The sequence below is a fragment of the Suillus bovinus genome, assembly GCF_016758785.1.
Source record: "Suillus bovinus strain UH-Sbo-P2 chromosome Unknown EDB93scaffold_193, whole genome shotgun sequence".
NCBI lineage: Eukaryota > Fungi > Basidiomycota > Agaricomycetes > Boletales > Suillaceae > Suillus > Suillus bovinus.
Genome location: NW_024542249.1, coordinates 1 through 14,897, shown reverse-complemented (window position 1 = coordinate 14,897; position 14,897 = coordinate 1). Strand labels below are relative to the sequence as shown.

General features: G+C 45.9%; 4 protein-coding genes across 4 annotated transcripts; 3 read left to right on the top strand and 1 right to left on the bottom strand.

Moving 5' to 3' along the window:
• Positions 1–4,519: 4,519 nt before the first annotated feature.
• On the bottom strand, positions 4,520–6,352 carry EDB93DRAFT_1109683 (uncharacterized protein; the record flags this gene model as incomplete). The annotated part of the gene is made up of 9 exons (XM_041448002.1): positions 4,520–4,773; positions 4,830–5,017; positions 5,064–5,209; positions 5,259–5,396; positions 5,446–5,581; positions 5,626–5,824; positions 5,884–5,998; positions 6,047–6,197; positions 6,249–6,352. The coding sequence occupies 9 exons, from the start codon at positions 6,350–6,352 to the stop codon at positions 4,520–4,522; spliced, it is 1,431 nt and encodes a 476-aa protein (XP_041300739.1).
• Positions 6,353–7,878: 1,526 nt separating this feature from the next.
• EDB93DRAFT_1109682 (uncharacterized protein) lies at positions 7,879–8,841 on the top strand (the record flags this gene model as incomplete). Its single annotated transcript, XM_041448001.1, has 3 exons — positions 7,879–8,130; positions 8,188–8,313; positions 8,512–8,841. The coding sequence occupies 3 exons, from the start codon at positions 7,879–7,881 to the stop codon at positions 8,839–8,841; spliced, it is 708 nt and encodes a 235-aa protein (XP_041300738.1).
• Positions 8,842–11,897: 3,056 nt separating this feature from the next.
• Positions 11,898–12,814, top strand: EDB93DRAFT_1097131 (cytochrome P450; the record flags this gene model as incomplete). The annotated part of the gene is made up of 7 exons (XM_041446855.1): positions 11,898–11,988; positions 12,044–12,145; positions 12,186–12,211; positions 12,276–12,326; positions 12,370–12,491; positions 12,542–12,560; positions 12,632–12,814. The coding sequence occupies 7 exons, from the start codon at positions 11,898–11,900 to the stop codon at positions 12,812–12,814; spliced, it is 594 nt and encodes a 197-aa protein (XP_041300737.1).
• Positions 12,815–14,201: 1,387 nt separating this feature from the next.
• EDB93DRAFT_1097136 (cytochrome P450) lies at positions 14,202–14,887 on the top strand (the record flags this gene model as incomplete). Its single annotated transcript, XM_041446858.1, has 4 exons — positions 14,202–14,350; positions 14,411–14,507; positions 14,557–14,693; positions 14,758–14,887. 4 exons carry the CDS (start codon positions 14,202–14,204, stop codon positions 14,885–14,887), a joined length of 513 nt encoding a protein of 170 aa, XP_041300736.1.
• Between the last annotated feature and the right edge of the window lie 10 nt (positions 14,888–14,897).

Genomic DNA, 14,897 nt, shown 5'->3' with positions numbered 1-14,897 from the left:
CGCTACTCCAGACATCACTTTCACAGCTTCGGACGACCTTTGGTTGCATCAGACCAGTATCTCAGTACTTTGGACGTAGTTTCAGAACTTCAGATGAACATTAGAGGTTTACTTCCCTATATCTTGTCTACTCTCTGACTGTATAAGACTTCCCTTGCATTTTTATCAAGGTAGTTTTTAGGTTGTCTCTTGGGACGAAGCACACTCACATCTCTCAGGACTAGGGACTCACATTCTGTAGAGCCCAGCCTAGATTTACTCTTTACAGTGTACATCCCCTCAGTAAGTCTTGTCTTATAACATGTTGTCACATACTCATTTTAATAGATCCCCAGTGATTTTCAAGACATTTATTTTGATATTTTTGCCAATGCATCCTCGAGCAATGTCCATACCCATTATAAGCGAGAGCTTATGCAGGTCATCTGGGCACTTCTCCTTGATAAGAAGTTCATGCATGCCTATAAATATGGTATTGTTATTTGATGTGGAGATGGGATCACACATTGTGTATTTCCCCGATTCTTTAGTTACTCTGCGGATTATCCAGAAAAGTAGGTTTTATGATTGATCATTGTATCAAATTACAGTATCTGATTTCAGGCCTATCAGGATCCTACTTGCATGTATTAAATTTCTTGGTGAATGCCCATGTCCATGGTGCCTCATTAAGAAATCCAATATCCCTATGATGGGCACCAAGATCGATATGAAATATCATGAGAGGACTCACCAGATTGACAATGAACAATGACATCATTGTGTCGAACAAGCTCAAGCATTGATGTTCAAGCAGGGAGCTAGTATCAATGGCCAGCGCATCCAGAATATCTTGAATGAAGAGTCACTTGTCCCTACTCGAGTAAGTTATTCATCACAAGATATTGGTTTTAAGGTTGATTTTTTGGTAGAATGCCTTCTCTGAGTGCCTTGCGGAGTATTTCTTCAATTTCTTTGTGTTCTTTGTTGTCAACCTACTACATGAGTTTGAACTGGGAGTTTGGAAGGCTATATTTACCCATCTCATGTGCATCCTTTTCGCAGAAGGTGGCACTGCAGTCCAGGAGCTGAACTGGAGGTATGTACTTAGGGATTATGGTCATACTTATGCTCATGTGGCTTTCTACAGATATTGAAGAGTACCTACCTTTGGACGAGGAACCATCTGTTGCTTCCATAACAACACATCAGCAATGAAACATCTCACAGCACGAGACTTTGAGGATCTCCTGCAGGTGAGCTCACACTCACCTCATTTATTCATTCATTTAATTATATTGTAAACTAGTGTGCTCTTCCTGTCTTTGAAGGAATCCTCATCGACTAAGAATCAGACAACAAGGAAAAGGCCAACCATAACAAGGTTATCACAGACCTTCTCTTTGACCTTGCATCATAGAATGCATATGCCAAACTCTGCCTGCATACTGACAACACCCTCGCATTTTTTGATTCAGCAACTGTTGCTCTGGGTCAGTCCATTCGGAAATTTCAGCACACTGTGTGCAAACATTATCACATGATGGAACTTCCACATGAACATGCTGCCTGTGGATGTCAACAGGCTGCACTCACCTCAAAACAACCAGGAATATTGCAAACTGTCTCTGGTCCAAAGATAAAGAGATTGAATTTGAACACCTACAAATACCATGTGCTTGCCGACTACCCTAACACCATCCGTGAAAGAGGTACAACAGATAGCTTTAACTCGCAGTTGGTATGTACTATTTTATTTCATCTAATATTGTCTTCTGATGTGCCAATAGGGAGAGCTTGAACACCGCCTGTCAAAGTGCTGGTATCCACAAACACCCAAGAAAAAGGATCAAACAACATGTAGCATAACCTCTCAGGACACAATTGAATGCTTGGTCAAGAAAGTCATTGCTGCACATGAAACCATTGTCATGCAGAAGGCCAATTCCAGACCAAAGTGTCTCTGCACTGACCCCACAGACCATTACTATATCGCTAAGTATTCTTGTGAAAGTGTCGATCTCACAGCCTGGTTAGTTGATTTGGCGGATGATCCAGTGGTTGAGGTATGTGGTGTTGTATATACATTTCACTCAGGTTTCATTGCATTTATCAGAACTTTATCCCTCACATCAAAGACCATTTGCTTGCCCGCCTTCATGGGCTTGCATATAATGGTGATGAATATGAGTTTTCAGATGAAGACTGCAACTCTGTCCTCATTGGTCAGAACAAGCTATTCCAGCATAGCACATTGCATATCAACTATACAACATATGATCTACAACGTGAACAAGACACAATCTCCAAACTCATGCTGATGTCATGGTACTTGCTGAAGAGGATGAGCATACACATCCTTACTGGTACGCCCACATTATCATGATATTTCATGTCAATGTAGAGTATCACAAGAACGAGGAGTCACACTATTCACGACCAAGATGCATGGATGTCTTATTTGTTCGTTGGTTCAGACGTGACAGATCATCTGCTGGCTTTACTGCTAAATGCCTACAGCGCTTGAAATTCTTTGACCAAGACAGTCTTGGGGAAGCATTTGGATTCCTGGACCCTGACTCTGTCATCCGCGGGGTACACATGATCCCTGCATTTGCTTACAGTCGCACTGACACACTGCTTGTACCATCCTTTGTCCACAAAGAGGATGAACTTGATACAGACTGGTGCTATTACTATGTAAACATGTATGTTCTTATTTTTTTCTTGTTATATTTCTCATGGTAGTATCTACAGGTTCATTGATCGCGACATATTCATGAGGTTTTGTGGGGGCAGGATTGGTCACAAGGCCATGTGGGACTGGGATGAGTTCCTCCAAGGTGTGGGATGCAACACTGAATCAAGTGCACAGGAAGACTCCAAGATGCAAGGGGATGAGTCAGATTTGGAAGACTTTCAGGAGCAGGACAAAGAGGGTACTGATGAGGAAGAGGGTGCTGACGAGGAGGAAGGTGCAGACAATGAGGCTGATATAGGTCAGGATGATGATGATGACGACAGAGTTTTGGCTGATGAGGGTGAGGAACTTGATGATGACCTGCTTGCAGAGGAGGGCTATGGCACACTTTAACCTAACATGTTGTTTACACTGACTTAATATTGCTGGTCAATCTGTGCAATACCTTGTATATATCACATAGATACAATGTACTACATAGTGATCCTATTCTGACAGCACAGAGATATATAATATGTCATGCCGAGATGGCCTGACAGTGATGTGTCAATTGTTGTGGCACACAACAGTCTAAATCAGGTAATATCTCAGTTCTGCAAATTTTGTGATGTACATCCTACAGTTGGGAACAACCAAAATCACTAATTTTGGATGACACCAAAGACTGATTTTTCCTGGTGCCACAAATGACTGGGAACCCATTTTTAGTGCAGAATATGTTTGTTGAGGACTAGTGCAATGGATTTGCATGAGCAGATTGTCCAAAAACTTTCATTTGAGGATTTTCTGAGGCAAAATTTTGGCGGTACCATAAATAAATCGCTAAAATCTCGAAAAATATAGCAATCACTTCCTTTCAATGTCCTGTGCATGATTCCATTGAAATATTACAAAAATTACAGGGCCATTCTAGTGCTAAAAATTGGTAAGTGTTGAAGTAATTACTCCTAGAATGTCCCTCAAATGCTCCCGAACTTGTGTTGATTGGGCCGCGAATGGGTAAAATCATGTCTACATAGCTAAATTAGATTGATTTTTTGTCAGTGACCTGTATCTAGTGATATAGGGGCCCCAAAAATGGTGCCTCAGATGCCTCAAAGGGGTACACAATATCTCTCAAATTGTCCAAAAATTTGGCGGGCCAAAAACCTCGTGGGAAAAACTTCGGACCACTGTTTTTAGATGTATTTTCACTCCCTGAGTTCAGATCTGGCCTTGGTTTGGCACCAAAAATTCATGCTGGACGGCTACCAAATTTGATGTGTTTGGTTGTCCCCAATTGTAGTATACCCAAAGATACCATCCTAGGTGCAACAAACTGGCATTCTCGTAATTCACGGAGACAACTCGTCATCAACCTGGAGTGCCTCATACGCATTCATGACCGCAAATATGTTTCTGCTGATGTATAATTTTACAGCATAACATCAACAAAAGGGCACCTACCATACCTAACTTCACCTGCCTGTATAAGGGTCCACAAGCTCCCCAAGTTGTCGCGAGGCAGCACAAGTGTTGTGTGATGCTGCTATGCACACATACTCTATGAGATTCATGTCAGTCCAAGTCAGTCGTGCGGTCCGTGTACCACCATGTGGTGCCTGGTGACCCATATATGCATTGGGTGGCTTATATTTATCAGGCAGCTTGCATGGACTGCTGAGGTCTGGACCAGCATTATATAGTCATGTTATTGTAGCTACTAGTCTTAGATCACACTTGAATGGAACTCAAATGACATGATAATTGTTCAAGTACTACAGGACATTGAGGCTAGCAACACATGACGAAAATGAAAAAAAACCACAAGGGAGAGCTTGTGACTGCATATCATCACCGTCATGATTTTGCCTTGCCATGACCACGGGCACCGCCTCGAGGCACTGGTGCTGCTCGTTTGGTTTTGTGTCCAACAGGTGCAGGAGTCGTCAGAGGTTCACTCAAAGGAGAAGGTTCACGTTGAGGTCCAGGAGGTGCTGAGGAGCCAGTGTGAGGAGGTGCTGGGGAACTGCCAGATGTTGGCCCGGGGGAGCTGTGAGGAGGTGTAGGAGGGGGAGGACCACCAAGATTGCTCTGATTTGGAGTGCAAGAACCTAGTAGTAGATTACATTAACACAAAATAATGGAAACAAGGGGGGGGGAATGTTACCACCCGCTGCTGATTCGCCGTTGTTAATGGGTTGCATGCCATGTGTTTCATTTTCCTCATCATGCTGGTCAGCAGAAGCTGTGTCGTCGCCGAAAAAGTCATCCATGTCGTCATCGGTACCAGAGTCATCAGTTGCAGCAACTCTGCGTCGCTTGGAGGGATGGTTGTCGATTAGGCCAGGAGTTTCACTGTGTGGGTCGTCATCTAAGGTAATACAAAAAACAGCACACTTACTCCTTCCAGAATTTCATCAAATCTTTGACCCACTGCTGCTCAGCGTTATCATGGACGATGTCGATGGCTCTATAGTATAGGTCACCAAGGTCCATGGCCCCAATGGCAGGCGTCCACGACTCCGCATTGCTGGCTGCGAAAGACATCTGATGTGCAATATTCAGATGTAGTAGATAATTAAATAGAATCACATACCTGGCACGCGGCATACATTATGTTTCTGATCCCTGGTTCGGCAAGGTGATGCATTTTGCCCTTCCTAGGCTTTGATGAGTGACCAATGTTGTCTTTGGATAGAGCCGACATAGGACCTATAAAGATATGGCGCCATGCCTAGAATGAGGGAGGTCAAAGCATGGTTCTGCTAGTTCAAAAATGTTACCTGTATCACCACACGACTTCGGAGGAATCCCTTCTTCTTGTTCTTTGGGTCGTACAAGCTCATGTCGTAGAACATCGATGGCCACTGCTTTGCGCTGATCTTCTTCTCCCCTGCATTGACCTTGTCCATATAAGCTCTGAAGCATGTTAGTGTCAGTTTCAATCAAGTACAAGTACGTACTGTGGGTCCATGTCAAATTCAGTAATATCCCATGCAGGACATAAGAGTTGTGCAGTCTGTGGGTGGTTCCACCCTCGCAAGGCCTTACTGTGAGACTTGAGTATCGGTGGGTCGAAACAATCCTTGGCGGGGTCACTGAGCATGTACTGAAGCCCAGTATGCTTGAGAGACCCCGTATCATCACAACGAGCCGCATTCACTGCACTTTCCATCTATCAAATGTCATTGTATGCTAAAATAGCGCATATATGCACTTACCGACTTGAGGAAACTTGTTAGTGACTCTGGTTCTCATTCGAGTTTTGCAATGAGGCCACTGAAATTCGGAATCGATTTTGCGAATGTCGTAAACAGATGAATGTTGGCTCGTGTTCTGCAACAGATGAACCATTAGCTAATAATGGCTAGTTGGAATGAAAACAAACTCTTCGTCCTGCTCTTGGTCATGATCGGCATCCTCGGGCTCAAATTCAGCAAGTATTCCATCTCGCAGAATCACGAAAATGTTAGCAAAAAGGTCATAGTTTAGACGGAAGAATCGAGCAGCAGTTAGGTAAGGATCAAGTGGATTGCTGTAATCAATGTAAGTCACGGTCTTTCAATTTTGCATATGGATGACTTACGCTTTCTTCTGCTTGCGTCCAGTGGATGAAGTATCATCTAAGCTCCAGAGAAGAGCTTCGAAAGAGTCCTTGGATCGAATGTTCTGGTCTGTGCTCTTGGGCATGATGTAGTTCAGGATTAAGGGGTGAATACGATTCAGGAATGTTGTTGACGTGTTGTTTGTTTGGTTCTGTTGACTTACTAATGTGTCAAAGTTTAGTGCCGGCGTTCTGGTTGCTTGCAGGCCCCAAATGAATCCAACTTCCGAACTCAACGCTCACAGCTTGTAAATTGGTGAGTGTCTCTTCCTTTTCTTTGCTTAAACTCCCCTCCCTATGACACCCGGTATGGCCCGTCACCACCCCGAGGCTGAGTAGTGGAGCACCACTTCCCCTTCCACCACATCCATATTTCACAGAGTGTCCCATCTCGCTGAGAACATGTTCTGTTCATATCCGACTAATAATTCTATCTTTTATTATAGGTTAATTTTCACTTATGCACCTGGGAGGTGCTGGCTGCGCTGGAGGTTGGCGCACCAGCACCTATGATCTGGCATATATACATATTTATTTATTTATTCTTGTCTCAGGCGCCCTCATGGGGTGCCAGTACCTTGCAGGTGCAAATCCCTAACTAGGCGTCCACATGAGGGAGGTGACACCTTGAAGGTGTGTATCCCTAACCCTACCCTAGTCACAATGCGCTCACTGACATTGTAGCCATGTTACACCATGGCACGAGACTCGCACAGTCACCTCCTGTGTCATCAACCATGTGCTCATGCTCTCCTGATATACTCTCCTCGTTGCATATGATGTCAAGCAGCTTAGCCCCACACTCATTCTCACAGCCAGCGTCGGTGTCATCACTGCATTCTCTTTACATGTCGTCCCACAGCATTTCACCTCCTGCATTTATGGGGGAGCGCACGCGCCACATCAGACATTCTCACCCGCCCTTACATATTCACCCGCCCTCACATTCTCACCCAACCTCACATTCTCACCCGCCCTCGCAATGTTCTTCTCAGCTGAATGCAATGGTCCAACGCTGGGGCCATTATCCCTAAATGTCAGTTCAATGGGGAGGTTGCCACTGAGGCACGCATCCGCTTGTGGACCAAGCTTGACCATAACATCAGATCACCAACAAAATGAAGACTGGGCCTTACTTGCCTTCAAGTAATCATTGGTCCAGCCAGACGCAGAAGCCTCTCGTGCGATCGCAAAAATATCAGTGCCTAGCATCGCACTTATTATACGGTCGCCATCCACTCCCTTGCCCACCCCAAACAATGACAATTGGTCATGCCCACTCTCATGAACCTTCACCTGGTTCCGACCCGCGTATACATCTTTGAAATGTCCAAGGACAATCCTATCCATGGAGGCATACACAGGCGCGTTCATGAACGTTCTGCTCCAGCACCTGCAGAGCAACATTTTTAACTGCAATATCAAGATACCAATACTATCATGCTTTGGCGATATCGCACTTGATCTCGTCTGCAGCGTGTCTGCAAGTTTATAATATCAGTCAATTGCAGTTTGAAATGTGACAGATGGTCGGACCGTGTCCCTATCAAGCGCTCACCTGTGATATAAGTATCAGACTGCTATTGACAAGCCCCTTGATTGTACGTCCATCATGGTCAGCTACCCATGTTCTGTTTGCAGAGCTACCTTTGACAGTGCACGGGGCCTTTCAAATCACAAATGCGGCAAGTGTGCACAGAAGGAGGCAGGGTCAATAACATCTATAATCAAAAAGCGGTGTCAGGATCAAAAGAGGCAGCTTGCTGCCAAGGTACAAAGGCTAGATGATGAAGATGCCGCAATCAGGGCGCGGGAGGCAATCCGCCAGCAGAGTGCAGAAGCACTGGATGACAATGAGATACCTGTATGTCTCTACATCACTTACACTCATTCAGGCCTGTAATTTACCACTTGATACTAGGATTTCCGGGAGCCAACCCCACCGCCCCTAGTTCGCACATCTGGATTACCGAATCGTGCTCGTCGACTGCCCAAACGTTACCAGGACATCCTCCCTCCATTACCCGTCCTTCCCCAACCACCACAGGTGCCTACCGCTTCTCCCCCACGGTCTTTGCCCACCGGTTCTCTGTCACATTCTCCAACACCGCTGCAGCCATGTATTATGCAACCTGACCACTATGGGCTCTTCTGAACATATCCAAACTCATTCCCATCGTACAACCCTGACGAAATTGCCTCCCTTGCCCACCTTTCTGACTCAACACACTTCGCAAGTGCACAGCAGCCAGCAGCAGGTTCGAGGCCCTGGTGGTCTGGTTTTGGCACTTCGATGAAAACACCAACGGAGAATTTCTTTGTACCATTTCTGAATGCAACTATATATCGCTTAATGTGTTGGTTTCATGGAGGATCAACTATGAAATCCCTCACTGAACTCGATCGCCTCGTCAACGAAGTCATCCTCGCAGAGGATTTTGATAAAACAGATCTGCAAGGATTTCGAGCTTCGAAGGAACTGGAATGCCTGGATAATTATCAGGGTGATCCAGAGGACATATGTTCATCGTTTTCAACAGCTGATGGATGGATAGAGACGTCGGTCAAGATCTGATTGCCTGCTGATGGTGTTGAGCATCCTTCAGAGGAATGTGCCCCTGAATTCAATGTACCGGGACTCTTCTACCGCCGTCCATTAGAGGTCCTCAAAACTGCCTTTCGTGAAGCTTCAGCCGAACAGTTTCATCTCACACCATTTGAAACCTCCTTCCAAGCATCGCCCAATGAACCTGCAGAGCGTGTGTACTCAGAACTGTACATGTCCCCAGCTATGATCAACGAGCATCGCAAGATTGCATCTACACCTAGAGTTGATGGCTGTACCCTCGAGACGGTAGTTGCCTCAATCATGCTGTGGTCGGATTCAACACACCTCGCTAGTTTTGGCACCGCATCGTTGTGGCCCATATATATGTATTTTGGGAATCAGTCAAAATATGTTCGGGGCAAGCCATCGTGCTTCGCTGCGCACCATCTTGCCTATATTCCTAAAGTGAGTTTATGGCAAGATGCTGTGTATTGCTCACTGACAACCTTTTAATAGCTTACAGATATGATCCAGGATTTTTATCAGCAAGCATTCGAAAAACCTGCAACTGCGGAGGTCTTGACGCACTGCCGACATGAACTTATGCAAGCCATCTGGCTGCTCCTCATGGACGACGACTTCATGCATGCCTACGAGTTTGGAATTGTCATTGAATTTCTCGATGGTATCTGTCGGCGAGTCTTTCCCCGGTTTTTTACTTATTCTGCAGACTACCCCGAAAAGTGAGTCACAGAATCTTCACCAGCTTGAATCTCATATTGACTTCACGCACTCTGCAGAACACTTCTGGCCTGTATCAAGTTTCTGGCGAAATGTCCTTGCCCTCGATGTTTAATCCCAAAGGACAAGATTGGGGCTCTTGGCACTCACGCACATAGGCGCCGTCGTGATCGAGATGCACGTCAAGATAGTCATGGCCTACAATCAACAATCAAGAGGGTTCGTAACTGGCTGTACGTGAAGGGTACCAACATTACTAGTATTTTTGTCAAACGTCTACTTGGCTCAGAATCTCTTATTGCGACTGCGGTTTGTCATTCTCACATAATTGCATTATGATCACCAGTAACAGATTAATAGAGTGCATTTTCGACTCGACTTGCTCAATTTGGATTCAATTTGGATTCACTTTTCGTACCTGACCTACTCCATGAGTTCGAGCTCGGAGTCTGGAAGGCCATCTTCACCCATCTTCTTCGGATTTTGTACTCATATGGGAACGATACAATTCAGGATTTAAATGAAAGGTTTGCTTATTTTCTATCTCACACCATCCTCATATTAAGACTGAATTTACAGGTATCGACAAGTACCAACGTTTGGACGGGGTACAATACGTCGATTCAGTAACAATGCCTCAGGTATGAAGCGTCTCGCAGCGAGGGACTTTGAAGACTTGCTGCAGGTGACCGTTGTGCAATGTGGAGTTACCGTGAGCTAACATCAACAAAACAGTGTGCTATACCCGTTTTTGAGTTGCTGCTTCCATCTCGGTGGAATGAACCTTTGCTAGATCTGCTATTCGAACTCGCAACATGGCAAGGCCTTGCGAAACTGCGAATGCATACTGACACGACACTTGGCTTTCTCGACACATCCACGACACGTCTTGGAAGGTTTCTCAGGCACTTTGTCAAGGAGACTGAGGAAGAGTTTGAGACACGAGATCTACTGAGCGAGGAGGCTGCTCGTGGACGCCGAAAGGCTCTACAGGCAGCAAAACAAGGGCCTTCACAGTCTGCAGCACTGACTTCAAGGCGAGGTACAGATGGGCCGAAGATCCGACGCTTCAACTTTGAGACATACAAGCTCCATGCCCTCGGTGACTATGTAGATGCTATTCGTCAGTTTGGAACAACGGACAACTTTACCACTCAACCGGTGCACTCTAGAAGCGATTTTGTTTATTTTGGCACTGAATCAATATATTCCAGGGCGAGCTTGAACATCGTCGCGTCAAACGATTCTATCCGCGAGTCAGCAAAGCAAAGTTCACATCTGGAATTGCAAAACAGGAACGTCGTGAACAGATTCTATTCAAAATGGCTCGGGCAGAGCACAACAATTCAAAATCGGAGAAAGGCAAGTCTACAACAGTCCATAAACCTGGTCATACAACGACAGCAGGTGAAGACGCCCCCTTTCACATGCCATTCGAAGCATCGGAGCCTTTGGCTTACTCAGACCCAATGTCACACTACCACATCTCCAATGGCACGAGGTACCACTTGAATCTCCCCCGATGGCTCATCAAACATGCAAACGATCCTGCGTTAGATGTAAGCTGTGAGTTTCTTTGAGTTAGCAGTGCTCATGATCATAATTCCTAAAGGACTTCCTTCCTCGGCTGAAAGATCACCTCCTTTCTCGCATACTTGGTCGTGAATACGATGGTGACGAGACAGAGTTCTCTTCAGCCGAGCGTTCCCAAGTCCTGTTCGTTAATGACCGCATATTCCAGCACAAGGTCATTCGTGTCAATTATACGGCATATGATCTGCGTCGCTCTCAAGATTCTCTTAATCCCCGCACACATGCAGATGTCATGGTTCTCGGACACGAAGACGATGACACACATCCATACTATTATCATACAGGTAACCATCAGCCTGTTGCCGGCCATGCAAGTAACCACCAGTCTGCCCGCATCCATACAAGTCTCTGCAATACTGGCTGGAGATTATAAGAAATTCACCTGTCTGCTACACTCATACAAGATCGCTGCAAGGCCATATAATATGATAAACAGACGTGCGTGCTGATATAAGCTTCACAAGACCATATATGATCATATACGCTACGTGTTGTTTTGTTGATGAAAAAGTTCAAGGGCTCAAAGAATCAAGATCTCCATTTCCTATAAGGTCTGATTTCAAGACTCGCACCATACCTCTAAACTCTCTAGTGCCCACTGCCCACCACCACAACCGTCGTCTTCGTACTCGCCTCATTGACCCAACACGCGACAAATGTGTAATAGGATATGACAGTACTCGCCTCTTCCTGTCCGTGTGGTTCGCGCCGGACGCCTTATTTAAACAACTTGAACGCCTTTCCGATATATGAGGTTAGTGCTGATGGTGGCTGCATGCTTCCCTGAAGAGCAAGCTAAAGTACAGGCCGAGCTTGATGCAGTCATCGGAAAGGAGCGAGGTAACTGGACAATACATCGGAGTTCTGTCAAATGATTATTGATGTTTCTCCAAAGCACCGACCTTCGCCGATAGACCATCCCTTCCTTGTCTGGAGGCCTTTATCTCCGAGGCTCTGAGATGGAGACCGTCAGTTCCTGAGGCTAGGCCTCTGAATGGTCGGTCCTGCACCTAACGTTCACGCAATTCACACTATAGGATTGCCTCACCGAACTACTAAAGATGTAATTTGGGCAAGTTCTCTCTAAATACTTTGTTGCGCGAGGATAATCTGACATCCGCGGGCAGGAAACCTATTGCATTCCCGCTGGAACCACAGTAACCGGCAACCACTGGTACGTCGATGTCTGTGAAGAACGACATTGAATTGACACCGCCTCAGGCTATCTCTCGAGATCCAGAAGTTTATCCCGAGCCTGATGGATTCCAGCCCCAGCGCTGGATTGACGACCAAGGTCGTCTGAGAGACGGTCTCACATTCTTTGTATTTGGGTTTGGTCGGCGGTGAGCACCATCTTGCGGGATGCACTTCCTTTGATTGTCCTTCCTTCCAGCGTATGCCCAGGTCAACACGTTGCGAACATGTTACGGTTCTTTCTCCGCATATAATTTTAATTCCCCGAATCTCATTTGAAATGTTACAGATCGGTGTTCAACTTCTTATTCTTTGGGCTTTCCAGCTCAATCTGGATCTTACGAAGCCGCAGGATGATATGGGGTTTACGAGCGCGTTCATGCCAAATGTCCCTGGCGCTATTGAATTTCAGACGAGGGTTCCAGAAGTTGAGCTAATCCATACGATGCCAAATTATCCTAAGGCTGGGTGAGAAGCTTTGACGTCTAGGCCGGATTGCCAATAGGGGGCCGGGGACGAACCATCAGATCGTTATCAAGTCTAACATGGTCAACAACTATGCTTTTTCCTTGACGTCTAGCTCACTTTCAGTATGTCGGAAGCTTTTGTAAGGTTTTGGCTTTCTCCATTAAACACCTCTTTGCCTCCTGTCCATCGTGGTTGTCTACTGATCCTCGGAGACAACAATTTTTTTCTGTCATGCGCTATATCGAGGCTCGATGATTCGAATTCAAACTGTTGAATTCCGAAGGATCCGACAAGATAGAGAGCGAGATTACCAAAGGATCCGAGATAGGACGTTAGTGGTCCGAGAATAATATATGTTATTGATTGACATCGTTTTCTTTTCACTTACTATAAACCCAGCGCCAAAATGGACGAACATCTCAGTTGTCTATCGCATACTGAGATCGTACCTTGTCTTCTCATCGTCCCGCGCTCGTATTCTCACTAGACAAACTGGGTGCTTTCCTTGCTGGCGAGCTAGTGTGAGTGCAACCATATTTGTGACCCGTGACTTGTCCCAGGGCATCCTATGTGTTATCTGTTGGCTGTATTCCATTCGATGGGTTCACCCATAAGTAGACTCGTGACCAGCCCGTCTAGCCATCGATACGGGCTGGTCACGAGTAGTTCGTCCCGTTTTCAAAAACAAGCTAGGCTGGCTGAATTGGCAAAGGTGTCATCGTCATCAGGCCGCAGCTAATATGATATAGGTATAATCAGCTGCCTCATTCTATCTGTATCCTCGGCAATTCCGCCAGCTCGGATGCACGTTGCAATCACACAGGATAGAAAAACTATTACGCTAGTAGGTGCAACGGATCGGTATTCTCATACACGTTCAAGTTATTCACGGAGACTACTCGTAATCCAGAACATCAATCCGGAGCGGGCATACACATCCATAACCGCGAATATATTCCTGTTAGTGTAGAACTTAACAGCCTAAGAAGATCAAGGGCTCAAAGATCTCCACTTCCTAAAAGATTTGGTTTCAACACTCAGTATGGCAAGTTACACCATAACTCTAAACTCGCGAATGCCTACCACCACAGCCGTCGTCGTCGTCGTACCCCATTCACTGACCCAGTCGAAATGAGTAACCTAATTGCAATTCATGAGCGCTAATAACAGTTTGAGATTCGACAAGACTCGGATCCTGACGGTCCGGTTTCCGCACGTCGTCACGGTATGTTGGTATATGGTATTCTTCAAGTTCATGTCCATGCGGTTGGCGCCGGACGCCTTATTTAAACAACTTGAACGCCTTTCCGATATACGAGGTCCTATCTCTCTCCACCGTGACTCCTCACTCCGTCATGCTACAGCTCTCTGACCTGCGCATTTCTGATAGCATGCAGCTCACCTTCGATGGTGTAGCTTGTGTTGGGGTAATATTAAGTGCGATTGTTTGGGCTTACCTTCGTAAATCAGATAATCGCCTTCCTCTCCCACCTTCTCCTCCCACATGGAGACTTCGGGGACACCTCCTGCCCCCTCGCCTGTGAGGTTTCATATCCTGCGACCTCATTTTGTATGCTAATTGTATCACATTTATGATCAGCCCATGCCTTACTGTAGCGCGGTGGATCGACGAGTATGGCCCTCTGATCACTATTCGCTCAGGAATGCAGAACATCGTGATTATCGGCCGCCACAAAGTCAGTTCCTTTATCATAGTTTCATTTCCAATTCAACACTCCGTGGCAGGCTGCAGTGGACATAATGGAGAAGCAGGGCAGAGTACTAGCTGATCGACCTCGCCTCGTTTCTGCTGGAGAAATTCTTACACGCGGATTAACCATCGGTTTCTCACACGTTGGAGACAGGCTTCGTCGTATGCGTAGGTTCGTCATTGCGATTACTGTAAGGGCTCAACAACCCCTCCGTCTTATTTTCAATGCGATGCAGAGCACTTCATACGCATCTCCAGCCCAAATCAGCCAAAAATTATCAGCCCCTGCAAATGTCACAAGCGAAAAACATGATCCTCAACATTCTTGACGATCCACACAACTTTCAGAACCATGCAATAACGTAAGCGGTTCGGA